General features: G+C 41.1%; 2 protein-coding genes across 2 annotated transcripts; one reads left to right on the top strand and one right to left on the bottom strand.

The window, feature by feature from the left end:
* Nucleotides 1-8111: 8111 nt before the first annotated feature.
* LOC138168839 (actin, cytoplasmic 2-like) lies at nt 8112-10188 on the bottom strand. The gene has a single exon (XM_069097723.1). The coding sequence runs from the start codon at nt 10063-10065 to the stop codon at nt 8938-8940; it is 1128 nt and encodes a 375-aa protein (XP_068953824.1). The 5' UTR covers nt 10066-10188; the 3' UTR covers nt 8112-8937.
* Nucleotides 10189-25151: 14963 nt separating this feature from the next.
* Nucleotides 25152-27274, top strand: LOC138168453 (ribonuclease pancreatic-like). The gene is made up of 2 exons (XM_069097477.1): nt 25152-25246; nt 26457-27274. Exons 1-2 carry the CDS (start codon nt 25158-25160, stop codon nt 26932-26934), a joined length of 567 nt encoding a protein of 188 aa, XP_068953578.1. The 5' UTR covers nt 25152-25157; the 3' UTR covers nt 26935-27274.

The following is a 27274-nucleotide window of genomic DNA, read 5'->3' as shown; positions in this document are numbered from 1 at the left end:
TTCCCTGAAACTGGCCTTCCTTGGGGAGGGAGGAGTGGAATGGATCCAAGAAAGCAGAGAAAAGGTAGAGACGTGCTTGAGCTCTCCCCAAAACTCCTCCAAACAACTTAAATAATGCCTCCAAAAAATTCTAAAGTTATAGAACCCACCAAAGAATGGGATAAATCAAGTTTCCAGCCCAAGACAACTTAGAGGGTCAGCAGGAAAGATCTATTGCACCAGGGTGAGAATAGGGCATAGTCCAATGTAGGCCACACCCCAGCAAACCAGGAGCAAGCCTCGGGGGTGACTGAATAAGTGGCAGCAGTGGTAATTTCCAGACTTCACAGCCCACAAATGGTAAGGGCAGGGGGCAGGAAACTGGTCAGAAGGAGATTATGGGGTCCCTTTGCTGGCAGTGGGGGAAGGACTTTGTTGATTACCAATAGTTAGATCTGGGTCACAGTCCCAAGGTGAGGAAGAGCACTAACACTTTAAAGCTTGTAGCCACAGGGGAGCTGGGACCCTGGTCACAGTTCCAGGGTGGGGAAGAGTGCTTGTGGTCACTCATAGACCAGTGCACAGGCCAAGAGAGAAGTAAACACACCCCTTCATAGAATCAAAAACTTACAGGTCCCCAGAATTATCTCTGAAAATAGCTACACAACAATCCTGAAGCTTGGGACAGTGCCTTTTCCACTCTGGAAGCAAAGTACTTTTTCAGCATAAAGTTAAAAGTCAAGAAATAGACTGGAAAAATTAGTAAACAGCAGAAAAAGATTCTGACTATAGAAAGTTACTATGGTGACAGGGAAAGTCAAAACACAAACTCAGAAGAAGACAACAAAATGAAAACATCCAAAGTCTCAAAGGAAAATATGAAATGGTCTCAGGCCATGGAAGAGTTCAAAAAGGATTTTAAAAATCAAGTAAGATGAAGAAGAAAAATTGAGAGGAGAAATGAGAGTGATGCATGAAAATCATGAAAAAAAGAGTCAAAATCCTGTAAAGGAGGCACAAAAAAAAATACTGAAGAAAATAACACCTTATAAAGCAGAATGGGCCAAATAAAAGAGGCACAAAAATTCAATGAAGAGAAGAATGGCTTGAAAAGCAGAACTGGCCAAAATAGAAGAAGATATAGAAAAATTCAGTGAAGAGGACTCCTTAAAAAGCAGAATTGGCCAAATGGAGAAAGAGGTACAAAAATTTACTGAAGAAAATAATTCCTTAAAAAGTAGAGTTGGTCAAATGGAGGTACAGAGGCTCACTGAAGAAAATAATTCCTTAAAAAATAGAATTAGGGGGGTGGCTAGGTGGCGCAGTGAATAGAGCACCAGCCCTGGAGTCAGGAGGACCTGGGTTCAGATTCGGCCTCAGACATTTAACACAAAAAATAGCTGTGTGACCTTGGGCAAGTCACTTAACCCCAATTGCCCTCCAAAAAGCAAAAAATAAAATAAAATTAGGCAAATGGAAGTGAATGACTTTATGAGACATCAAGAAACAATAAAACAAAATCAAAAGAATGACAAAATAGAAGAAAATATGAAATATCTCGTTGGAAAAACAACTGGCCTATAAAATAGACCAAGGAAAGACAATTTAAGAATTATTGGACTACCTGAAAACCATAATGAGAGAAAGAGAGAGAGAGAGAGAGAGAGAGAGAGAGAGAGAGAGAGAGAGAGAGAGAGAAAGAGAGAAAGAGAGAGCTCCTAAAAATTGTCTTTTAAGAAATTATCAAGGAAAACTATCCTGATATCCTAGAACCAGAGTGCAAATAATGCACTGATCACCTCCTGAAAACTCCCAGGAACATTACAACCAAATTCTAGAGTTCACAGGGCAAGGAGAAAATACTACAAGCAGTCAAAAAGAAAAAAAAAAACAAATATTGTGGAGCCACAGTCAGGATATCATGTTTCCCCGATAATAAGACACTGTCTTATTAATTTTTTTGGACAGAAAAACATCAGAGGGCTTATTTTCAGGGGAGGGCTTATTTTAATGAACATTGACAGCAATTTTAATAAACAGGTAAATGTGAACAAAAAAAGTACCTTTATTCAATAATGATCATGTCATCTTCTTCAACAATATCGTCATAAGTGTCCATACCCTGAATTCTGTCCTGGATGTCTTGCGCCTCCATTTCCTTCAGAAGAAGTGGACCCAATCTGTCACGTCCAGCAATATAGCTCTCTTTAAATGAATATGTCTTGTCCAGGTAACCTGCTCGTAGTGCCTTGGCAACACAGTTGTCAGTAATTTTATCCCATGACTTCTTCACCCAACTCACGACTTCTTGCAGACAGGGCTTCACAAAGTTTCCACGCTGATTTCTTTCCATTCTATTTTCAATGTAGTCATTGACTTCCATGTGCAAATGGTCCTTGAATGGCTTCTTTATTGCAATATCAAGGTCTGGAGATAGGCAGTCATTCCTGCAGGAATCATTACTTGATCTATTCTTCTCTCTGCAAGGAAGTTCTTCATTTCTTTAGCACGGTGAGTGCTGGCTGAATCCCAGACTATCAGACCTCTTTGGTTACTTCGCATAACAAGTGGCAGCATTAAATCAACCCACTTTCTTATAATGGCTTGTGTACACCAGGCTTTTTCGGTTTCAAGAACGTAAATGCCAGATACACGTTCAATCTTATCTTTCTTGCCCTTACTGATGATTAGAGGTGTGGCTCTCTTTCCATCCAAACGAATTGCCAAAACACAGGTGACCTGTGCACTTTCATAGCCAGTGGTGGGAATGTAGGTTGACGTTGCACCCCTGTGATGAATTGTTGTTTGAGATCCTTGTCCCATAAACACTGCAGTTTCATCCATAACAATCATATTGCAGGTTTGGTACTTGGAAATGTCGATCCTATCAATAAAGGACTTGAATGCAAGTGCACGTTTAATAACTTCAGCATCTTCCAGCTTAAACAGTGTTATTGATCTTCTTAGGGACAGTTCATACCATTGAAGGAAACCGTCCAACCAGTGTTGTGATGCTTTGAATCCTTCTGAGACCATTTCAAACTCTGGTGCCATTGAAAGGGCAAATGCTTGAATATCAGCCCTGCGCACAACCAAGGCCTTTGCTCTCCTGTCAGCAATCCATTCACCAATGAGGATCTCCAAGTCAGGATATAAGGGCTGCCGACCTGATCCAGACCTGCGCTTTTTCCCTTTTCCCTCATCCACCTGTTGATTGAGGTTATTATAATCTGCTCTCCATTTTCTGACCATTCGAAGATCCAAAAGTTTTTCTTTACAGAAAACTGCAAGATTCTTGCCATGTGTCTCCTCTACAATTGCTTTCTTATACTCAACAGTATACGGTAGCTCTTCCTTTTTGTACTCATGTCTGGGGGTCAAAACAGACAGAATAATAAAATTATGACCATCAGTCCTTCTTTTCACTCCATCATGCCCCCTGAGTTCTTCTTTTTTCCTCCATCATGCCCTTTTTATCCTCCATCATGCCCCCTCACTCCTGCTTACATACCGGGTTTTTATGTTGTCCTGCCTCAGCTCTCCTCCGCGGCACTGCTCTCAATGGTGCCAGCAAGCAAATCACTGGGGAAGAACAGGATGACGCGCTCACTGCTGCAGCTCTGATTGGATGCAGCTTGGAGCACAGCTGTGCGTTTCACGGGGCGGGGGGGCGGTGCATATAGAGGGTACCGTAATGTAGCATGTAGCGCAGGGTATCACCTTCACTACAGTAGCAATCTCAATAGGGCTTATTTTTGGGGGAGGGCTTATTTTAGAGGAATCTTACACAGTAAGGGGAGGGCTTATTTTCGGGATAGGTCTTATTATCGGGGAAACACAGGTAACACAATATTTGACAGTTTTTACATTAAAGGATTAGAGGGTTTGTAATATGGTATTCTGGAGGGCAAAGGAGCTAGGATTACAACCAAGAATCACCCACCCAGTAAAACTGAGTATAATGCTTCAGGGGAAAAACCAAACTTTCAATGAAATAGAAGACTTTCAAACATTCCTGATGAAAAGACCAGAGTTGAGTAGAAAATTTGACTTTCAAATACAAAACCCAAAAGAAGCATAAAAAGGCAAAAAGGAAAGAGAAATCATAAAGAATCTGATAAGGTTAAACTGTTTACATTCCTATGTGGAAAGGCAATACTTATAACTCCTAAAATGTTCTCATTATTAGGGTAGTTAGGAGTATATATAGACAGAGGGCAAATGAGTGACTTAAATATGATGGAATGGTTGCCTAAAATAAAATTAAAAGGTGAGAAAAAGGAATGCACTGGGAGAAAGGGAAAGGGAGAGGTAGAATGGGGTAAATTATCTGACATAAAAGAGGTATAAAAGAGCTTTTATAGTGCAGGGGAACATGTGAACCTTACTCTCATAAGAACTGGATCAAAGAGGGGATAACATAAAGGAAAGCAGAAAGGGAATGGAATAAGAGAAGGGATGGGGCTTATAGAAGGGAGAATGGATTGGTTGAGGTAAGAGTCAGAAGCAAAACACTTCTGAGAATGAATGGGGTGAGAGTAGAGAGAGAGTATGATAAATAGAGGGAAATAGGATGGAAAGAAATGCATGCTAATTATAACTGTGAAAAAAATTTACAGGCTTTTCTAAGACTTCATTTCTCAAATATATAAAGAACTGAGTCAAATTTATGGACATAAGAACCATTTCTTAACTGATAAATAGTCAAAGGATATGAATAGGCAAATTTCAGACAGTTATCAGAATTTTCTATAATCACATGGAAAAAAAATGTTCTACATCACCATTGATTAGAGAAATACAAATTAAAACAACTCTGAGATACCACCCCACAGCTATCAGATTGCCTAATGTGACAGAAAAAGGAAAATGGCAAATGTATGATGGGATGTGAGAAAATTGGGATTGAATTAGTATACTGATTCAATCATTCTGTAGAGCAATTTGGAACTATGCCTAGAGGGCTATAAAACTATTCATACCCCTTGACAAGTAATACCACTATTAGGTCTGTGTCCCAAAGAGATGAAAAAGAAAAAGGACCTATATGTACAAAAATATTTATAACAGATCTTGTAGTAGTGTCAAAGAACTGGACATTGAGGGGATGTCCACCAACTGGGGAGTACCTGAACAAGTGGTATATATGATTGAGAAGGAATACTATTGGGCTCTAAGAAATGACAAGCAAGATGTCCTCAGGAAAACCTGGAAAGACTTATATGAACTGATGTAAAGTGAAATGAGCATAACTGGGAGAACAGTGTATACAGTAGCAGCAAAATATATGATGATCAACTATGAATGACTTAGCTGTTCTCAGCAATACAATGATCCAAGACAGTTCTGAAAGACTTATGATGAAAAATGCTATCCAACTCCAGAGAAAGAACTGATAGAGTCTGAATGCAAATCGAAGTATACTTTTTCTTTATTTTTTGCTTGTGTTTTCTTTCACAGCATGACTAACATGGAAATAAGTTTTCCATGACTACACATATACAATCTACATCAAATTGCTTGCCTTCTCAATTGCAGGGGAAAGCAGGGAGGGAAGGAAAGAATTTAAAACTAATTAAAAAAAAAACAACAACAAATGTTAAAAATTATTTTTATGTGTAATTGGGGGAAAATAAAATATTAAATAAACTGGCCTTCCTGATGCTTTACTGAACTGGGTGTTTTTCCTTATCACTGAATAAAACCCAGCAATGCAAAGCAAAGGAGGTATGAATATGTACTGGGTGGGGTGGTGGTAAGAAGGCAAAAGAAATGGACCTGAGCTGGCCATCAGTAAACGCCATATCACCAGAAACTCTAAATGATCAATGACATGCTGAATTCCACTCCAAGGGCCAGGGGCTAATCATTTCCAGGTTGGGTATCTGTTTTACAATCTATTCAATTTGGCATTGATGTAGTTGGCAATTGAAGTAATTGGGATTGATGGAGCCATGAAAATAGTCTTCTGTATTATACAGATGAAATCATAGATCTGGATCAAAAGTCTTTTTTTTTTTTTAAGACTTTTTGCCTGGTGTAGTACTAAATAACTCTTGTTTTTACAGATGAATCCTGGGTCAAAGGATGTACCAGAAGCTGTGGCGAAATGGCTTTACCCAGTTGCTGAGATTGTTTTGATTACAAGATAGGCTCATGTATTGTTGTTTGCTCTTATGATAAAACAAAACAAAGGTGTGGTCTTAGAATTCTACCTCCTCTGGATGTGTCACAAATAAGGACAGGGCTTATCCTCCTGAAGAGGGAAAATTAGATGAGAACAAGGAAAAATATGTCCAATTTTAATCATTAAATTTTAAATTATTCATTATAAAATAAACATTAAAGCAACTCAACTTGCTCTGTAACAATTTACTTTTAAATTGATTTCAGCACAAATAATTTCTTCATTTTTTAGCCACTCCCTATACATCTCCATCAGGACTCTTCCTTTGTCCATTTATTCTCATTTATTTTTACATATGGTTGCAATTAGAAAGGCACCATGGAAAAGTGAATAGAGCTTTTGATTTGGATGTAGGAATCAAGCAAACAAGCAAGCATTTATTAAATACTATGTGTTAGGCAAAGTGGTAAACATTGGGGATAAGAAAAAAGCAACCAAAACTGAAACAGTTCCTACTCTCGAGGAGCTACTTTCTAATGGGTCAAATTCTAGGAATATAAGTGTAAACCAAGTCTTTGAAGTTGGAAGCAGAAACATCCCAAGTGAATGTAAAACCCAAAGAGCCTGAAGAGGTTCCAGACACTGAAGAACCCAAGAAAACTGAAGAGACTGGAGTTCTCTTTTCTCAAGCTCTAGCCAACTCCAGCTTGCCCTGCACATAGGGACAGGGCATTGATCTCTACCAGTATGGGAAGAGTCCCATGCCAAAGACCTTTAGGACTCAGGTTACATAAGTATATCATTTTCCTTACTAGCAGAGCCTTTTGAAAATTTGGAGGCAAAAAACAAAACAAAACATACCCTCTTCAGATACAATGGCCATTAAGGGAGTTACCTGCCCCCCTTTAAACAAATCCATCTTATGTGTGTTCACATGCATTTATAGAGCAAGAATTTACTTTCTGCAGCAATAAACTCATTTTGGAATGGACAACTCGAATTCATACACTTCTGGTCTGTTACCTGTTGCAACTTTCATCTTGAATAAGGACAAAATAGTGTTCACAAGTGAACAGAGAGGGAGGGAAATTAGGGAGGGGTTCTGACTTTTGTTTCCCTTTGGTAATCCTTCATTGGGAAGAAGGGGGAGAAGGAATGTGGAAGTGTTTTTGCCAAGGCCTACAAGACAAGAGAGAGTCAACTTTGGGGTATGGTCAGTGGCAGGGGTTCTCTCAGAGGGTCATTCCAGGTTGAAAATGCTCCATGGAACCATAGCACCAGAGCTAGGTGATCCAGTAAAATGGTGACAGAGACCCAAAAACTTAATCTACAGTGGAAAACCAACTTTTTCTGGTTAAGTTATTACTTGCTGGAGCAAGCTAGGTGGAAAGTGGATAGAGTACCAACCCCGGAGTCAGGAGGACCTGAGTTCAAATCAGGCTTCAGGCATTTACTAGCTGTGTGACCCTAGGCAAGTCACTTAACTCCAATTGCCTCTTAAAAAACCCCAAACAAAAAGTTATTATTTGCTGCATATCACCCAGACAAGATTCAGGGTATGGGGCCAAACAGCAGCATATGCCTAGTGACAGGTACAGAACATGGTATAGAAAATAAAAAGGCTTTGGAGTCAGGAAGCCTACCTACCTCAGAAACATCCTAGCTTATGTGACCACATACAACTTTTTCTGGAAGCTACTCAGATGGAATCTAGCACAACTTCTGTCCATGTCCCAGGCAACTCAAGGCCTACAAATCACAGCTGAATTGCTAATCGTTTTGGCAGAGAGAGTTCCTGAATTTCAGTGTTCTCACTCTAATTAAATTACAATTACCGACCAAAACAGTGAAAACAAAAAGCTCCCTTAATTTTTTGAAAGAGAGGAGGAATTAAATCTGTGATTTCACTGGAGTAAGGTGCTCCCAATGAAGAAATTCTCTCTACCAATATAGGTCAACACCTGCTCTGAAATTTATAGTTTTAAAAAGTCACTTGGGACATAGATTTTTTTTTTACTTGCAGCACTTTTATTTTTCCTTACACAATGACATGTTGGGCATTACAATTCTCAACTCTTAGGATGACTTACAAATTTTGGTATTCTACTGTCATGTGAGAACATTAAAGCGATGTACAAAAATCTTACATAAATTAACTAGATGCACAAATTTACAGGTTGTTAATGCAAACTTTTGCAACTCAAGGTTGAGTAACTTAGTCCCATGACATTGGGGGAAAACAGTGGGTTAAGAAAAAAAAACTGGTTCCTAAAGGCTTGGATTCAATATGTATTCCTGCTAGAATGGTGGCAAGATGCAACAACACACACTTAATAAACTCTTGCCAGCCTTAGGAGAGAAATTCTGCAAGTCAGCTCTTTTAGATGCTGGAAATCTGACCTTTAGATACCCTGTACAGATCTGATGCTTTATAGAACTAAACTGTATAGCTGTTGAGTGTCAACCAGCCAGATACTATATTGCCATATTATCAGGTCAATTCTCTATGTAAGTTAACTCTTAGCCTTACCTGTCAAAATGAAGTGACCTGTATCAGGGTTTAGATCAAAGATATGTACAAGGTATGCTAAAATGTACACCAAGGGACAACTGCTAACTTGAATACGAGGTCAAATCAGTAACGGTTCAACAATCTAGAAAGTGCTGATATTTGTCTAATATCAGATACAAACTTTCCCAAGGACAAGTTTCTTTTCAAAGAAGGCTTATTCCAGTTTCATGAGGCTAACATGAGGTATATATTTGCCAGAGCAAATTTTTACTTTGTGAATACTCATGCAGCAAATGCTACGCATCTGCTAGCAGTCCATTTAGAAGCATTTGCAATGGACAATGGATGGGCCAGATTCATCATATTCCTGCTTGCTGATGCACATCTGCTGGAAGGTGGAGAAAGATGCCAGAATAGAACCACCAATCCAGATGGAATACTTACGTTCAGGGGGAGCAATGATCTTAATTTTCATTGTGCTAGGTGCCAGGGCTGTGATTTCTTTCTGCATCCTGTCAGCAATACCAGGGTACGTGGTAGTACCACCAGACAATACTGTGTTGGCATATAGATCCTTTCGGATATCAACATCATACTTCATGATAGAATTGAAAGTTGTCTCATGAATGCCACAGGATTCCATACCTAGGAAGGAGGGCTGGAAGAGGGCCTCTGGACACCTGAACCTCTCATTGGCAACGGTGATCACTTGGCCATCAGGAAGCTCATAGCTCTTCTCCAGGGAAGAGGAGGAAGCAGCAGTGGCCATCTCCTGCTCAAAGTCCAGGGCAACATAGCACAGCTTCTCCTTGATGTCACGAACAATTTCCCTTTCAGCTGTGGTAGTGAAGCTGTACCCTCTTTCTGTCAGTATTTTCATGAGGTAGTCTGTCAGGTCACGGCCAGCCAAATCTAGATGAAGGATGGCATGGGGAAGGGCATAACCCTCGTAGATGGGCACAGTGTGGGTGACACCATCACCAGAGTCCATAACAATACCAGTGGTTCGACCAGAGGCATACAGAGACAACACAGCCTGAATAGCAACATACATGGCTGGGGTGTTGAAGGTCTCAAACATAATCTGTGTCATCTTCTCTCTGTTGGCCTTAGGATTTAAGGGAGCTTCTGTAAGCAGAACAGGGTGTTCCTCAGGAGCTACACGAAGCTCATTGTAAAAGGTATGATGCCAGATTTTCTCCATGTCATCCCAGTTGGTAACAATGTCATGTTCAATGGGGTATTTCAGAGTCAGAATACCTCTCTCGCTCTGGGCCTCATCACCAACATAACTGTCCTTCTGCCCCATTCCTACCATGACACCCTGGTGTCTCGGGCGTCCAACGATGGAGGGGAACACAGCCCGAGGAGCATCATCTCCAGCAAAGCCAGCTTTGCACATGCCAGAGCCATTGTCAATGACAAGAGCAGCAATTTCTTCTTCCATTTTTACTTAATCTGAGGCTGGGCACTGTCCTAGTCTGAGAATTTAGAGCCGGGGGAATGGAAAGGACAAATAAAAGGGGTACGTCCAAAGTAGCCTACAAGTGCTGCCGGCTACCACTGAGTGAGCTGGGACATAGATTAAATAGCTTGCCCAGAGTGTTAGAAGCAAGACTTTAACCCAGGTCTTTCTGACTCCCCTCTAGATCCACTACTCCATAGCACTATGGTAGAGACCAACATATATGCCTGACAGGACATAAGCTTTGCCCTTAGTATCATACTATTAGACCATGTGCTAGGTGAAATTTACAACCTGTTCTGTTCAATGCAAGAAACTGACAAGTGTAAGGGCTAAAAGAGGACCAGAGGGAATAATTTAATTACCATCTACTGAAACACTTAAATTTCATTTCCATATTAGTGTATATAAACCACACCCTCTATTTTTAAGCCTTATTATTTTTATAACATGCTATTGAACCTGTTCTACTTTCAAGTGAGTAATATAAGGTCCCATTCTTTATATCAAAGAGAAAGAAATCATGTCTTATGCTCCTGTGCCAAAAAGTGATGAGAAATTTCCTCATAGAGTTTCCATTAGCATAAGCCTTATCAATAGCCAGGACCTTGGTTAGCTCTAATGGCTTCACCAAGTTTAACCTGGTATCTCTGTGAATCAGACTTTTGCTGGTGATTGCACAAGTTGAAACTTGAACAACCTGTCGATTCTAATTTGTGTCTTACCCCAACAACATACAGGCAAGAATCTCTGTCTCTCCTTGGAATCCCAGGGGGTTTCCCTTTGTCTAATTTGTTTAGAATGTACGTTAACTTATGACTTAATCTTGGCACCTGTGTCTTCTATGACAAACCCATTCCATTCTATGGAGCTTCAAGTAGTGACTCCTCAGTAGGATTAATACCATCGTGTGTTTTCCTTATGTCTGCTTTAGTTCAAATCACTTCTCAAAACTGTGCCATCTCCCAGTCACTCATAAGGAATGCTGGGTCACTTTGGCCCGTGTTTCAAACCTCAGTGAAGTCTTCCTCCTTTTGTGAGAACAGCTGCTTGCTCTCTAGCTCTCCAGTAAGTGTGGAAGCCCCTTGAAGACATGGCTGGTCTCAGTATTGACATAGATAGCCTTCCTACAATACAGAGCTACAGACACTGGAACTAGTCAATGAAAAATTGCTGACTGACTGATTTGTTCTCCAGTTCATTAGCAGACCCCACTAGTGTGGGTGATCTAAAAGCCCTATTGGCAGATTTATCTGGTATTGCTTTGCATGGGACAGCATCATCTCCTAGTGTTCTGGAGTTTTCCTGATACACCTTCAGATCAGAGGTTCTTAACCTGAGGCCTGTAAACTTATTTTTTAAAAAATATTTTGATAACTAAATTGACATAATTGATTTCTTTTATAATCCTATACGTGTTTTATGCATTTGAAAACATTATTCCAAGAAAAAAATCTTGGGATCCATGAGATTGTCACAAAGATTAATGATAATAGTTCATAACAGTTTAGATTTCTATAGCTGTTTAAGATTTACAAAACACTCCATAAATATTATTTCATTTTGTCCTCACAATAACTTGGGGAGGTAGGTGTTATTATTATTTCCATTTTACAGATGAGGAAACTGAGGCAAACAGAGGTCAAGTGACTTGCCCAGGTCACATAGCTATAAAGTATTTGAATTCAGATTTGAACTTGGGTCTTGCTCACTCTGGATCTAGCAGTCAATCCCTGTGCCACCTAGCTACATAAACAAAAAAAGTTCACTTTTAGTAAGGCCTCAGACATGTGTTTTTCTCTTTGGTAGAATTGAATTTCCTCAGAAAACAGATATTAAACCTTGCTTTAGACAAAAGTCAGAACCTATTCTCAATTTGATAATTGTCCTCATTTAATTATTATAAATAAATCCATTTTGATATTTTATATTTCATAATCTTACAGCTTTGCAAGTGAAGTTTAAAGTAGTGCCCAATTACTAGCAAACAAAAGTTTTTATATCCAGTGAATCACAGATTTATGTGTTTCAAACAACATGCAAAGAATCAGTCTTTATTGCAAAAACAATGGACAAATGAAAATCAAACAGACAAAGAGTTAAAGCTTCTTCCCAACTGTTCTGATTTGACTTAACTCTAGTCAGTCACCTGGTAGTTAAGGTTTGATTTTCCAGCAAAGCAGGGACAATTGTAGGTTGTTCAACAGTCAACAAAAAGAGATTTATTTAGTTGTAGCAGGAGAAGAATATTTGTTCTATAAGGACACCTTAAGCTGATTCCCCTGAAAGAAATTCCCCTGTCTCTGAGTTGCCCACCCTCCTCCATCAGGCTAAAGCCCTTATAACTATTTTCTTCAGGTCACCCTCAGGTGACCTGGAAGTTATATGAACTGCTTGGGTCAATTTTTGCCTTCTGAGCTAATCAAGTGTCAAGGATGATCTCAATACCTTTTAAGGAAAAACTAGCCCAACCTACATGGGGGTGAGGATTAGACCATTGCTCCTGTCATGCTGTTATTACTCTCTCTTCAGCACTTTACCCAACCTCTGAGCCCCTTAAACACTTGAAATCAATTCCTCAGGACAAATGTCATAATTTCTGCCTCTACTTGCAATGAGGATGTGACAAAATCCATTTTCAAATCTTTTTTCCCCCAACTATTGCAGCCACTGCAAGAGTACTCTTTTTTTTTTTAAAGCAGTCGGGGTTAAGTAACTTGCTCAAGGTTACACGGCCAGTTATTTCTGGGTGTGGTGCTGAGTATCTGAGCCCAGATTTGATCCAGGTTATCCCGACACTGGAGCCGTTGCTCTTACTCGCTGAGCCACCTGGCCGCCCCGAGAGTACTCTTACTAAGGTCTTGATCATGTATTTTCTCTTCAGTAGAACTACATTTCCTCAGAAAATAGATATTAAGTTTCTAGCATGTGCAATAGGACATAGCATAGTATAATGATAGAAAGTTGATCTCAGAGCCAGAAAGAGGTTGGGTTCAACTGCTTTCTCTGATACTTGCTTGCTATAGGACCCTTGGTCATGTAGCTGACCTCTTGGTGCCCCAGGCAATTCTCTAAGACCCTATGTACAAGATCAGGTTCTGATCTGCATTAGTAAAATGTGAGAGAAACTACTATTAATAACCAATGATTTGGGGAAATCCAGAGTTCCCCCTTTTTCTATAGTCTTCATTTCAAAGTTCAGACTCTTGAAGGACATTAGTGATGGTGAGATTGAATTAATTCTTCTCAGTCTTGGTCAGACCCCACCCAACCTTATTAAATATTAAAGAAATTTAATCTAAGGTGGGGAAGCCCATCATGTACTACTCAGTTTTAGATGAGGATAAATTATTTGATTAGATTGTCCAAAGCAGGGGGTAGCCTAGGTGTAGAGATAGACTCTTTGTCCAAGAGTGACTGCAATGTCACTCTCTCTGCCCCTCATTGGAGCGAGCCCACTTCTCATTGTAATATTCATTTTCTCATTAATTGTAAACTGATCAGAGTTGATTGTCACCCTTAGGAATACTCCGTCTTCCAAGGGCATATAAAGTGTGAGCCCACTGCCATGAGGGCTCTTTGGTATTCAAGAGTGCCACTGACTTCTTTTACTAACAAAATGGTAGCATTATTAATAAAATGACTAATTACCCAGAAGTTATGTCTCTTGAACTTTTTAAATGTCACAAGTGAGTTTCTTTACCTGGAGTTCCCTATATTAATGAAATTACTTTTCTAGTCCAGAAGAATAAATACACAATGAACTATTCTAGTTTCTGAGAATGATAAAGGTAAACAGGAAAAGGGCCTTACTCTCAAGGAGCTTATAATCTAGTAAAGTTATTATTCATTGTTGGGCGACTCATCTTGAGTATGGCAAAAGGTAATATTGCCACAGGTGAGAGGGTGTATACGAATGCCAAGTACAGTATGAACTTTGTATTTACATAGAGTTCAACTTTGTCCAGCTTGTGTGATGTCTTACCTAAATATCCTGAAGTCAAGAGGCCACTGTTCCCATATCAGAGGTCGATTTGTCTTAGTTCTAAGTGTCTTCTCTCCCTGAATCTCTGAAAAGTCTCTATTCTCCTTTTAGCTTTATCCTGTTTGCATAACAGACTCATGCTTTGACCAAAGTCCTATGAGTGCCTAAGAAGAAGTAAACCTCTCTGGTTCCCTAGTTTCTAATGCCAGTTTGAAGGCATAGAGGGCAGCCCAAGAGGAATTCTCTTGAGGTTACAGGTATCAGAACTCTATTCTTCCCTCCAATTTCTGTGTAACAGTCTTTCTACTCTTTTTTAAAAAATGCTTTTTTATTATGAATTTAATAATTATCAATCCTGTTTATGTATACTTTCAAAATTTCTGTTTGTTTACTTCTGCATAGGTTTGAAATATTTTATTTTATTTTATTGATGATCTTTCTTTTTTTGTGTGTGTCATTACTACTCTATTCATACCACCCATGTTCCCCTTCCCTCCACCAATTGAAACTGTCCCATTACAAATGAGTACAGTCAAGCAAAATAAATCAATATATTAGCCACATCTAAACATGCGTGCCTTATTCTTCAATTCTAGACCATCACCTTTTAGTTAAGAGGTGAACAGCATGTTTCATCAAGTTTTCTGAAGCCATGATTGATTGATCACTGCATTGAGCCCAGATCTGTTGTCTTTCAAAGTTGTTTTTACGTTATTGTGGTCATTGTGTAATCTAACCAAACTCTTCTGGTCTCATACTAATTGTTCTCTCCTTCCTACGCTCACCCCCTACTTTCCTCTTTTTGATCAGCTCTGATTAGAGGCAATCTTTCTTCACTGTGAGTTTAGAACATTATGATAGGGAGTAGTAAAAAGAGAATTGGTCTTCCTGACTCTGTGATCTTGGCTAAGATATTTAATTTTAGAGAGGCCCAGTTTTCCTCCTCTCTGAAATGAGGATAATAACACTTTGATTGACCACCCCCACAGAGCTGTGAGGATCATATAAGACAACATACAATATTTACACTCATATTCCAAGTGTATATGGTACTACTTATTTTATGGTTTAAAGTGCTGTTGTTGTTTAGTCATATTTGACTCTTTGTGACCCCATTTGGGATTTTCTTGACAGGGATACTAGAGTGGTTTGCCATTTCCTTCTCTAGCTCATTTTAGAGATGAGGAAACTGAGGTAAAGTGTTAAGTGACTTGCCCAGGGTCACACAGCTAGTAAGGATCTGAGGCCAGATTTGAACTTGGGAAGTTATCTTCCTGACTCCAGGTCTGGCACTCTATCTGCTGTACCACCTATCTGCCCATGGTTTACAGTACCACATGAATATTAGGTCTTATTAAGAATACCCAGAACATAATGTTCCAACCAAAGGGATATATAGCTAGGCATTTCAATGGATAGAGTGTTGGGCCTAGAATCAGAAAGAACTGAATTCAAACCTGACCCCAGACATTTTTACTAGCTGTGTGACTCTAGGCAAGTCACTTAACTAATGCCTGCCTCAGTTTTCTCAACTGTATAATGAAGATAATAATGGCAGCTACCTTCCAGGGTTATTGTGAAGATCAAGCATTGCACCTGGCATATATGGGCACTTAATATATTCCTTTCTTCTAAAAAGGAGAAAGCATGGCAGGAAGCCACAAGGAGTAAGCGCTTTAGCTGTAATGAATGTGAAGTCAGCTCTCTGGATCACGGTCTCTGGCACTGCTATTCCAGGCACTGCCTACACAAGGCCCATGCGGTCAGCTTTCTGATTGTCACTTCTCCATGAAGGAATGAGAAGATGTAACGCAGAGGAGCTCGAAGCTCCTGCTGCTGAGGGGGACACCCTCACCTAATTCCCTCATTTTCCCAGTTTCAAGTCATCCTTCCGACTCTTCTCAAATCCAGCAGGTCGTTTTGTGACTTTGTGACTGACCCATTGTCCCCAGGTGCTGTCTGACTCACTCCTCATTTGCACCAGGTCTGGGATTCATATAAGAAGCTGATGATAGAGCTACAGAAGGCTAACCAGGCTGACAGCCGGGCAACTTCATACCAGATGGAAGAACACAAGGACTGGGGTAAGTCAGTGAGGATGATGATGATGATGAAAAAATGGGATAAAAGAATATGGTTTATTCGGGCTGAAGCAGAGAATATTTTTGTAGCTAGGTGGCATAGAATAGATAGAGTTCTGGCCTTGAAGTCAGGAAAATCTGAGTTCAAATCCTGCCTTAGATATTTTATTAGCTGTGTGACTAGGCAAGTCACTTAGCCTTTTTAAGCTTCATCTATAAAATGCAGACAATAATGGCATCTATCTCCCCGGGTTGTTGTGAGGGTCAAATGAGATAATATTTGTAAGAGGCTTTGTAAATGCTGAATTTTTATAAATGTTAGCTATTAAATTGCAGAGGAGACATGGCCTATTTGATAATGAATAGAGTGCTAGACTTTAGCATCAGAAAATTCTAGATTTGAATCCTCTGAAGTTTTCTCTCAATTCCAGTTTCCTCCTCTGTAAAATGGGGACTAATAATAACACCTACCTTAGAAGGTTATAAGGATCAGGTAAAATAATAAAGTAAATTGCTTTATACAAATGTTGTTCAGTTGTTTCTAACTCTTCATGGACCCATTTGGAGTTTTCTTGGCAGTGATAATGGAGTGGTCTGCCATTTCCTCCTCAAGCTCATTTTACAGATGAAGAAACTGAGGCAAACAGGGTTAAGTGACTTACCCAGGGTCACATAGCTAGTAAGTGTCCGAGGCCAGATTTGAACTCAGGAAGATGATTCTTCCTGACTCCAGGCCTGGCACTCTTATCTACTAAGGCACCTAGCTGCCCTTATATCAATGTTCTCTCTTGCTATCAGGAAGTTTAGTAGTCAATTTATCTCCATTCTTCCCACAAGTCATTCAAAGGAAATCAACTTAATTTGAAAAGTCAAGATTTAGGTTAGTTATAAGAAAGAATTTTCTGAGAGATGAGTTGATCCAAAGGAATTAGGAATTAAGGAGAGTGATAGAGCCTCACTCTCCGGAAATGATGAGAGCCCACTCTCCTCCGCCCCTGGACATCACTGGGCTAAGAGCAAGAGATGAGACTGGAGAACAGTTTCAGGTCAGATTGCTGTTTCTTCCTCCCTATCTTTCATATGCAAACCAACCAGACAAAAAGGCAACTAAAGAGTTGTAGCTAAAAAGAAATTTTGGTTGCAGTGAAGATCTTGAAGATGTTCTCATAAAATGAATTTCAGTAACCTGAATTCTTCCACCTGGAAGAGGAGTGATTCATAGTTAGGAGTGGGAGGTATTGAAAGAATGAGGCCATGGACTACCGTGTTTCCCCGATAATAAGACACTGTCTTATAAAATTTTTTTGGACAGAAAAACACCAGAGGGCTTATTTTCAGGGGAGGGCTTATTTTAATGAACATTGACAGCAATTTTAATAAACAGGTAAATGTGAACAAAAAAATGTACCTTTATTCAACAAGCAAATCACTGGGGAAGAACAGGATGACGCGCTCACTGCTGCAGCTTGGAGCGCGGCGTGCGTTTCACGGGGGAGGGGGGAGGAGACGGTGCATACAGAGGGTACCGTAATGTAGCATGTAGCACAGGGGATCACCTTCACTACAGTAGCAATCTCAATAGGGCTTATTTTCGGGGGAGGGCTTATTTTAGAGGAATCTTACACAGTAAGGGGAGGGCTTATTTTCGGGATAGGTCTTATTATCGGGGAAACACGATATTATGTCCCAAGATTATAGAGTGGGAAGACTTTAGAGATCATGAAAAGCAGTGTGGGGCACTGGATAGGGCATTGCATCAGGAGTCAGAAAGACCTAGGTTCAGATCTTTGGTCAGAATCGTTACTAGTTACATGACCCCGAGAAGTTAACCTCTCTGGACCTCAGATACTTCCATTGTAAAATGAGGAGGTTGGATTCAATGACTTCTAAAGCTCCTTTTAGTTATAAAACTTATGAGTCTGTGAACATCTCATTTGAGTCTCTCGTTTTACAGAAAAAGACAATGAGGTCTGGAGAGGCCAAGAACTTACCCAGAGTCATACAGTTAGGTGCAAAGTCAGTACTATGGCCCCATTCGTGGACCTATTGGTCTCCATTTTATGTGTACAGGAGGCGCAGGATGGGGACCACATCATCAGACTAGTTACCCTTTATTTCCCTCCAGGTTCTGCTTCCACCCCTGTGGCAATCAGGGTTTAGTGACTTGACTAATGTCACACAGCTAGTTATGTGTCAAGTGTCTGAGGCTGGATTTGAACTCAGATCCTCCAGACTCCAGGGCCACCTAGCTGCCCCTCTGCTTCTACTCTTGAGACTTCACCCCTGTATTCTTCCTCAACTTGCCTCCCTTCCCTCCCCTTCAGCTCACTTTTGTTTGTTGTCTTTCCTCACTAGAGTGTAAGTTCCTTGAAAACAGGGATTGTCTTTTTGCATATTAAATTTGCTTAACACAGTATCTGGCAAAAATAAGGACTTGATTCTTATTGCCTGTCTGTTGTTGCCTCTTTTGACTACTGGGATTTCCATTATATCACGATTGGTGTAGGGGGGCTTTCTATGTCTCACCTTTCCTTCCTCCCCTTACTTCCCATCCAACCATCTCTTGTTGCTGCATGCTGGTCATCTTGCTGACTTCAAGGTATAAGAGATTCCTCTGTGGTTCTTCCAGGAGATAAATACCTCTGGTACAAGGCAACAATAAGTCAAAAGAAAACTGAACTGCTTACGGCAGGAACCTGATAACAGTCGGCAAGAAAGAAATGGTTGATGTTTCAATAGACACAGGAAATAAGAAAAGAAATAAAACTTTGGGGGGACCAGGAAAGGTGAACTCATTCTGAACTGGAAATAGACTTGCCAGGTAGTCAGGGTGAGTAGGCACCTGAGATAGCAATAAGCTGAATTCAGACTAGAGGAGACTCAGTAAGACATCACCCAAACAGGACAGAGCTGAGCTCTATTCTTCCATAATTCTCTAATAATATAAGGTTTGTACCCTCAAAATTTCCTACCATCTGTACTAAAGTGGCGCTGGTGTTCTTGTGCTGAATAGCCTAAGGATGTGTTGCTTTACAGTTGACTGAAGAGGGGGAAATAGATAAGAGCAGCTCGGTGAGGAGGCCCCATCTTTCTGAGCTTCTGACCATAGGAAGGTGCTCCAAGCTCTAAAGGGGCCACATTGCTGATGGAAGGTGGAGTAAGGAGGCAATAATGACAGCAATCATTAGGAGGACCTTGGGGATTAAGAGGAAAGAAGAGCAGGGGGTGGGGACTGTGGCAGTTTGGAAGAAAGGGAGTGGCTGGGCTCTTTCATTGAATAGGCATTAAGGAGAGACTATAGCTATCCCTGGAACACCCAGGGACCTCATAGGCAATCCCCATCTCTTATCCTCTATGCTCTCTTTCTCTCTTTTTTTCCTGCTAGTGGAAACTCATGGCTCCAGTGAGAACCTGCTTGCTGCTGATGCTAATGCTGCTACTGCTTGGGCTGCTAGAGCTGTGGTTGGCCCAGCCCTCTTTTGGGGATTGCGGGTCGGAGAAATCCAGGCAGCAACACATGACCAGTGACAAGAAATCTGCGCCTCATTGGGGGAAACAATATTGCAGTATCTTAATCAAGAATGGCACTATCAGGGGCCAATGTAAGTCAAGGAGTACTTTTCATGGCAGAGCAGGGGCCATGGAGTGTAAGATTCCCATCCGTGTCCACTGTAACAACAGGAAGAGGTGCCAGCTGAGTAAACAGGCTTTCAAACAAATGCATTACCTATGCCAGGTGCCAGGGCAATTAACCAAATGGAAATCCACAAGCTCCTCTAAGAGAGGCAAGAGCACAGTGGCTCAAGATGGGAAACCAGAGGTCTCTGTGCACTTTGGGCCATAATCTCTCCCTCCAGAGCTCTGCCTTGGCATTACAAGGCCTTACACAGGTCTACATTTCTTAGTCCCACTCTGCTTTCCAGCTCTGCATCCCCAAATCTGCCACCACTAATAATAATATAATGTAATATAATACTATAACAATAATTCCTTCAAGATTTAAACCATTGTCCATGCCATGGGCTATGGCAAAGCAGGGAAGTACCAACTGGGGTAATGTACAGTAAAGACTTTATGTGCCCTGGAACCATCATGGTAGCTGTGAAACTGTGGCAGGAAACCTGAAATACTGGTGAACTGGGTTCTGGTGATACCATTGATTGGGTAAATTGAGTCCATGCAATGCAAACTGATTGCATTATTTGACTCTAGAGTCAAAGAAATAGTCTGAGAGGCATAAGGGCATAATAGCTGGCCCTACTCTAAGTTCTGGTGATCAGGTTGATTCAGAGGACAACAAGGCAGGACAAATGACCTCCTTTGTGTTCTGATACTTCTAGAAAAACCGGAATAGCATAGAAATATTAATACCTCACCTCTTGATAAAACTTTATTGCATATGGTGCTCCCATCTTCTCTATCATTTATTTACCTGAAAAAGACTGAAGATATGAGTGCTTTTAGGTTGCACCAATACCATATCATATCAGAATTATAAGTGAATATATATATATATTATATATAAGTGATAGGCCTCAAACCCCACTGGTGAGTAAGGAGGGGGGGTGTCTACCCCAAGCATGTGAAGACTTCCCCCTTCACGGAATGGGTGAGAACAATTTGTTCCAATGGCCATGAAGGCAGCTAGAGAAGTCACTGTGGTACACCTGGAGTTTGGTCAGACATCAAGGACACCAAGGTCACCCATTTCATCCTGACTTTTGTCTCGCCACCAGACTTCAATAACCCTGAAAGAGTGAAACTGATGATTTTATGCAATTCTGTCCCATTTAAATCCAATTCACTGTGCAAGTCAAGATATCACCCTGTGAAGTCATTTGTCTTCCAAAATGAAGGCCATACAACAATAAACATTGCCTGAAATGGTGGTTGGAAAGCTGCTTTTTACCTATCTCCCCGATTGTGCCCAGGAGGATTGGAATCTGGACCTGGACCTGCTCTTCTTTTCTGAGAAGTAGCCTGGGTAAGGAGCTAAGCCAAACCCAGGATCATTCAGGTAAATAACAGAGGCAAGATTTGAACCCATATCTTTTGAATGAAAATTCAGCTCTCTTCCCACTACATTAAGGGCATAACATTTGTAATGAAAGACCAGCCCAGGTCTCTAATCCTCTTCGCCAGATCCATAAGTAAGAACAGAAGTCAGACCCTCTATCATATTTTCTTTTTACCAAACCACATCAGACAGGGAGGTCATTTAGATCTGACAGCAGGTTCCCAGTTATCCTGACTCCCCCAGTGCCTATTCCTCACTCCTTGATGCAGCTGTTTTCTTTCACATTGAGAGCCTTGTCAATAATTAACAAGGCAGGAAAGATTGGGGATCATATGTGGAGAGGGCATGGGGGCTACCTCCTTGGATGATGAGAGGCACTGGTAAAATAAGGCAGGCAGTTGTACTAGATGGCCTGTGAGGTCCCTTCCAGCTGTAAATCTCTGATCTCATAATCCCATGAGTATTGACATCTACCCTGATGAATGTAGCTCATGTCACTTTCTTCAGGGGTTAGCTGAGTTTTCTCCTGGGGTAGACCCCAGACACTCAAGTCTCCTGGTCTTTGCCTCAGAAGTGCTGATGTTGACACCACCTGAGGACCCAAATGGCAGAGGCTTAAGGGTTTGTTTGTCTAGCAAGCCAAGGGTTCACATTGAGAAGCCAAGACTAGACTTTGCTTCCGAACCTGAGTGATAAGGTTGGGGAGGTCAGGGTTGTGGAACCCACTTTGTTGACATCACCTGTTGTGTAATATCACCTGCAAAGAACATAGGTGCCTAATCTGAAGATTGGAGATTTATTGTGGCCCAAATCCAAGAGTCCAGACTTTTACTGACCTCTCAAAATCCGGCTTCCTGAGGGAGCTATTATGGTATACTGTAGTGTGAAGAAAGGAACTTGGAGTCACAAGAACTGTGTGTAAATCTTTCTCTGCCACTTACACTTGTGTGACTCTGGGCAGGTCATTTATCCACCTGGAATCTCCTTTCCTCAGTTGTAAAATAAGGGAATTGAACTAACAGAAGTGTCAAACATGTCTCCCTCCCGGCATTGCAGCAGCAACATTAGATTAAAACATTATTGGGAAATATTTAACAAAATAAATAAAAATACAATAGAAGATAGATAATATTTATATGTGGTTTTCTAAATCAATATGAAGCCAGCAAGTATTCTCATGTGGGGTTTAGTAGCCTTCTTTCTATTTGAGTTTAATACCACTGAGTTAAATGACCTATGTCTAGGGTCCCTTCCAGGTGAGTTTGTGAATGTCAGAAATTGAACTCAGATTTCTAGCTATTTTAGGCTAGAATACCACCCTAGGCTCTACTGTTCCTCATCTTGTTGCAACTGGACTCTTTTGTTCTTCTTCCTTCCTTGATCTCACACTGATGCCCAAATCAGAAAACCAGATTTGAGAGTGAGATTTTAGGAAGTGCCATCCAGTCTCTCCTTCTTCCTTCCTCTACTTTGGACAGCAACACAGAGAACACACTACAAGAGTCATTTGCTGTCTGTACCTGAAATTCTTTTAAACGAAGTCTTTCATTCTTCAATCATTCTTCAATAAGGTTTAACCACTGAGAAGATGGAAACATTTATACTAAGACCTATATAACTGATAGCAGAACTTTTCCTAAGAGTTGGTTGGGATGAAGAAAAAAGGCCCTGACAGGAAGATCCTGACAGCCTGGGCTGACACCGGGGCAAGGGGTTATAAGAAATGGAAGTGAGATTGGTGAAAGAGGACACAGAAAGAATGGAGTAGAAGGGTTGGAAGGCAAATTGTGTCTACTTCAAAAGTTTGCTTAAGGCAAGGCTCTTCACACTCACACATCAGTACTTTCTGACTCTTTGTGACCCCATTTGAGGTTTTCTTGGCAAAGATACTAGAGTGGTTTGACATTTCCTTCTCCAGTTCATTTTACAGATGAGGAGACTGAGGCAAACAGGGTTAAGTGACTTGCCCAGGGTCACACAGCTAGTAAGTATCTGAGGCCAGATTTAAACTCAGGAAGAGTAGTCTTCCTGATTCCAGGCCCATACTCTATCCACCACTGAACTATCCATAATCTTCTCTATATCCAAGTACTTAGAACACCAAGTCCTTGTTAGTGACTGAAACCAAAAATAAGTGAGAAAGAACAGCTGGACTGGAGTGAACCTGTGATAGGGAGCTCTCCATATCTCTTGGCTTTCTACTTGACCCTGCAATGAACTATGTTATTAACTCCGCTTTGAATGTAGAGTTGATTAGCTGAAAAGAGTTTTTCTGGATTCCTTTCTCTCTTTTTTTTTTCTTTTTTGGAGGGGGGAAGGCAGGGCAATTGGGGTTAAGTGACTTGCCCAGCCACAGCTAGTAAGTATCTGAGGGCAGATTTGAACTCAGATCCTCCTGACTCCAGGGCCGGTGTTCTATTCACTGTGCCTCCTAGCCGCCCCCTTTCTCTCTTTTTTTTAAAACTCAAATAATCAACCTTTAAACATTTATCTTCCTATTTCATCCCTATTAGTCCATTCCTTCACTTGTCCCAAATTCTTTCTGAAGTTTGTTTCCCTTCATCTCTCTATGCTCCTTTGCCTCTCCTCTCCCCCCACACTAGGTCAGTAAACAAGGGTCCCTGGAGAGTGTGTGTGTGTGTGTGTGTGTGTGTGTGTGTGTGACTGGGAGTGAGGAAACATTGAAAGCCTGGAAATTTAGCTTTGTGACCTAGAATCATGGGGAATTTCCTAGCCTACTTTGTGAAAATCTTCTGGCCCTGTCCATAGCCTTTAAAAAATGATTTATTGATGCTTTTTAGAACCAAATAATTTCCCCCAGATTCTCTCCTTTATAGCTGTGGAGGGACCATTGTGGTTTGTAGCTAAGAGTAAAGAAATATCAGACATTTTTGTCGCTGGAAGGTATCGATAAATTCTGGATTTTATGTTAAGGGATCTAAGTCTAGGTGCATAGCTCTTTTGGCTTTAGCTAATTCTCTTAGTTCTTGCCCCAAGTTTGTTTGCATTGAAACCAGAAGCATTACAGGGGCCTCAGGAAATCCTTTTGTTTGGTTGAGTCCTTGGAGTAGTTTGAAGGGATTCAGACTGATAATCAGGGATCTGACAAGAGATAAAAGGAATTATCTAATCTCAAATCAAATAATTGTCTTGGTTCAGAGACTGAGTGAGAGTCATAGAGAGTCAATCAACCATAGACATTCATAAAGCTGACATTGGGTAATTTTCTGAAGCTTGGTCCCTATTCCTATAGAAAGAAAAAAGATAGGGGTGGCCAGGTAGCACAGCGAGTAAGAGCACCGGCTCTAGTGTCAGGATGACCTGGAGATCAAATCCCAGGCTCAGACACTTAGCACCCACCCAGAAACACCTGGCTGTGTAACCTTGAGCAAGTTACTTAACCCTGATTGTTTAAAAAAAAAAAAGAAAGAAAGAAAAAAGACATTGACCCAAGGACCATGAGAAAATAATCTATTCATAGATCATTCACACCAACACACACACACAGAGCTGCCCCTGTGGGGAAGTGCACACCAATGGAGAATTACGGAAATTGCTCCCCCCCCATGGATATGGAGGTCTCATTCTGTTTTGATCAGACTGCTAGGGAGTGACCCAAACATGCAGCTGGAGGGCTGAGTAGAATGGAGGAGGTAGGATTTTAGAGTTGGAACTGGAAAGATCATGTATTCTTCATTTTACAGATGAGGAAAGTGGTTAACCAAGTACTTAACCCTCTCCTAAGAGACATTGAGAATCCTAAGAGCCAAACTGATAGCAAGAAGCTAATCAGTGTAGGTGAGATTCTTAGACTATTAGCAAAAGTATCTCTCCTTCCCTATAAACTTTAGGGTCTGATTTCTGTGAAGGAACAGATATGTCAAGACTGAAATAATGAGGAAGGTTCTATTAACTCCTCCCTGGATCTGGGCCTGCCATGCTCCTCCCTCTCCTACTTCCCAAGGGGCAAGCCCCACCCCCCTTTTTTTGTATGTTATATAAGACCTGCTTTCCATGGGGAGAGGGAAGTGAACTAGGACAAAAGTTCATTTCAATCCAGAGACCGAACAAAAGTCAAGGGTAAGTAAGGCACTGGATATTCTCAAAGGGTAGTCTGTGAGGACTCAGAAGTAGGGAATATCAGGGAGGGGGCATGAAATGCTAAGAGAGCATGAAATAGGAAACAATGCTGAACAGAAGAGAAAGAAGAAAAGGGAGCAGCCTATTGAGAACAGATCTTATCTTCAGGAGTGGGGAAGGGGAGAAATCAAGTTTAGAGGGGATATATCTTTCTTTGGAATGTAGTAGAACTGATTCACGCTACTGGTGACCAGGACTAATCTCTATGATATAGAATAATTGGGATATATCAGGCGCATTCATGGCATTCAAATGCTGCAGGTCAGAGACTATGATTTGACCTGTGGTATATGTACATGCAAAAAGAGAAACACCATCATATATTGGACAGAGAGTAGCCTGAGAGTCAGGAAGACCTGGTTTCAAGTTCTACCACTGACACATCCTGGCTGTGGGTCCCTGAGAAAGTAACTTAACCCCTCTGTGCCCAAGGAAGACACAAAGCTTCAGGGCAGGTGCTGTCCCAGATTGGTAGAGGGAATTTCCTCTCTGAGAGTACCCAGGGGACTTTTAGATTGCATAAATGGGTAACCTCCTTCCTCTGATACACACACACACACACACACACACACTCACTCACGCATGTACACATGCACACATGCTCACACTCATTCACTCCTAATGAATTCATAGAATCACAGAGCTGGAAGGGACTTTAGAATTCATCTAGTTCAACCCCTTCATTTTATTTATCTCCTCGTCCTGCAAATAAACTTATTCTTGTGGAATGCACACACACATACATATACATATATATATATATATATACATATATATATATATATTTAATTGGGTCCCACTATCCCAAGGAATTATGATTGGGGACATTGTACCAGGGATAGTGAAACAAGTTGTAGGGAGAGGAGAGAAAGGGGTATGATAGGGATTGTTTTTCAAGCAATGGGATTCATACACTGACTGACCATTGGCCTCAGAAACCACCTTAGAGATCCATCTAGCCCAGCCCCCTCATTTTACACAAGAGGAAACTGACCTTCTTGTCTCATGTCTGACTAGCATGGAAGAAGGGCTGTTCTTCAGTGAAAAGGTTAGGGCTGAACCAGTTAGTGTGTATTTGGAACATAGGACTGGGATTTTCATTCCAAGTTGAAAAATTCTTCCTCATCATTTCTTCCTCTTTCCTGGGTAGGCTTCTGTTGGTAGGTGAGGCCACTATGGCTCTGAAGAGTTCCCATATGGCACTTGTTCTGCTGGGGTTGCTCCTAGTGGGGCTGGCCCAGCTATCAGCTGGCAAAGAGTCTGCTGCAAAGAAGTTTCAGCGGCAGCATATGGATACAGAGCACTTGACCGCCAACAACTCCAACTACTGCAACCTCATGATGAAGTCCCGGAAGATGACAACAGACAGATGCAAGCCTGTCAATACTTTCATTCACGAGCCTAAGGAAGTAGTCGATGCTGTCTGCCAGGAGACAAACATCTCGTGCAAGAATGGGCAGCCCAACTGTCACCAGAGCAGTTTGCCTCTGACTCTCACCAACTGCCGCCAGACTGGATCCTCCAAATACCCCAACTGCCAGTACAAAGCTTCCTATCATATCAGTCACATCATTGTGGCCTGTGAGGGGGAAGTCTATGTGCCTGTGCATTTTGATGCGTATGTGTAGGATCGCGTCTGATTCTGGAGAAAAGAGAATCCTTCCATGCCTCTGTATAGCATCTTATTGCCCTCACTATTTCCTCTTCCCTGACAGTGCCCAAAATAGCACCTTCCTCTTCGGCCATCCCTTTGCACTTCCTACCACTGGTGCATACCTTTCCTCAAGCCTTTAGCCTCTGGGACCAGACTGTGTGTGGGTATTACTCCAAGACTCCCCTCTACTTTGGGGATATGTTTTGTGTGTGTGTGTGTTCAGAGGAAAGTACATACGAGGAGAGTCCCAGATGTTATACTGCTTCACTGCTATTCTCAATAAAACATACCTGATCCCAGGTGAAGTTTCTAAA

Source organism: Petaurus breviceps, unplaced genomic scaffold (assembly GCF_028583685.1).
Source record: "Petaurus breviceps papuanus isolate PSGF00001 unplaced genomic scaffold, PetGlider_PUasm1.0 37, whole genome shotgun sequence".
NCBI classification, from domain to species: domain Eukaryota; kingdom Metazoa; phylum Chordata; class Mammalia; order Diprotodontia; family Petauridae; genus Petaurus; species Petaurus breviceps.
Note: the sequence above shows the minus strand (reverse complement) of the source record. Positions and strands in the feature narration are given on the sequence as shown.

Bases quoted from the DNA above. Each gene is read 5' to 3' on its own strand.
- LOC138168839 (XM_069097723.1), bottom strand. From the start codon at position 10,065: ATGGAAGAAGAAATTGCTGCTCTTGTCATTGACAATGGCTCTGGCATG.
- LOC138168453 (XM_069097477.1), top strand. From the start codon at position 25,158: ATGTTATATAAGACCTGCTTTCCATGGGGAGAGGGAAGTGAACTAGGA. The intron at 25,247-26,456 runs GTAAGTAAGGCA...TTTCCTGGGTAG, and splicing joins AGACCGAACAAAAGTCAAGG to GCTTCTGTTGGTAGGTGAGG.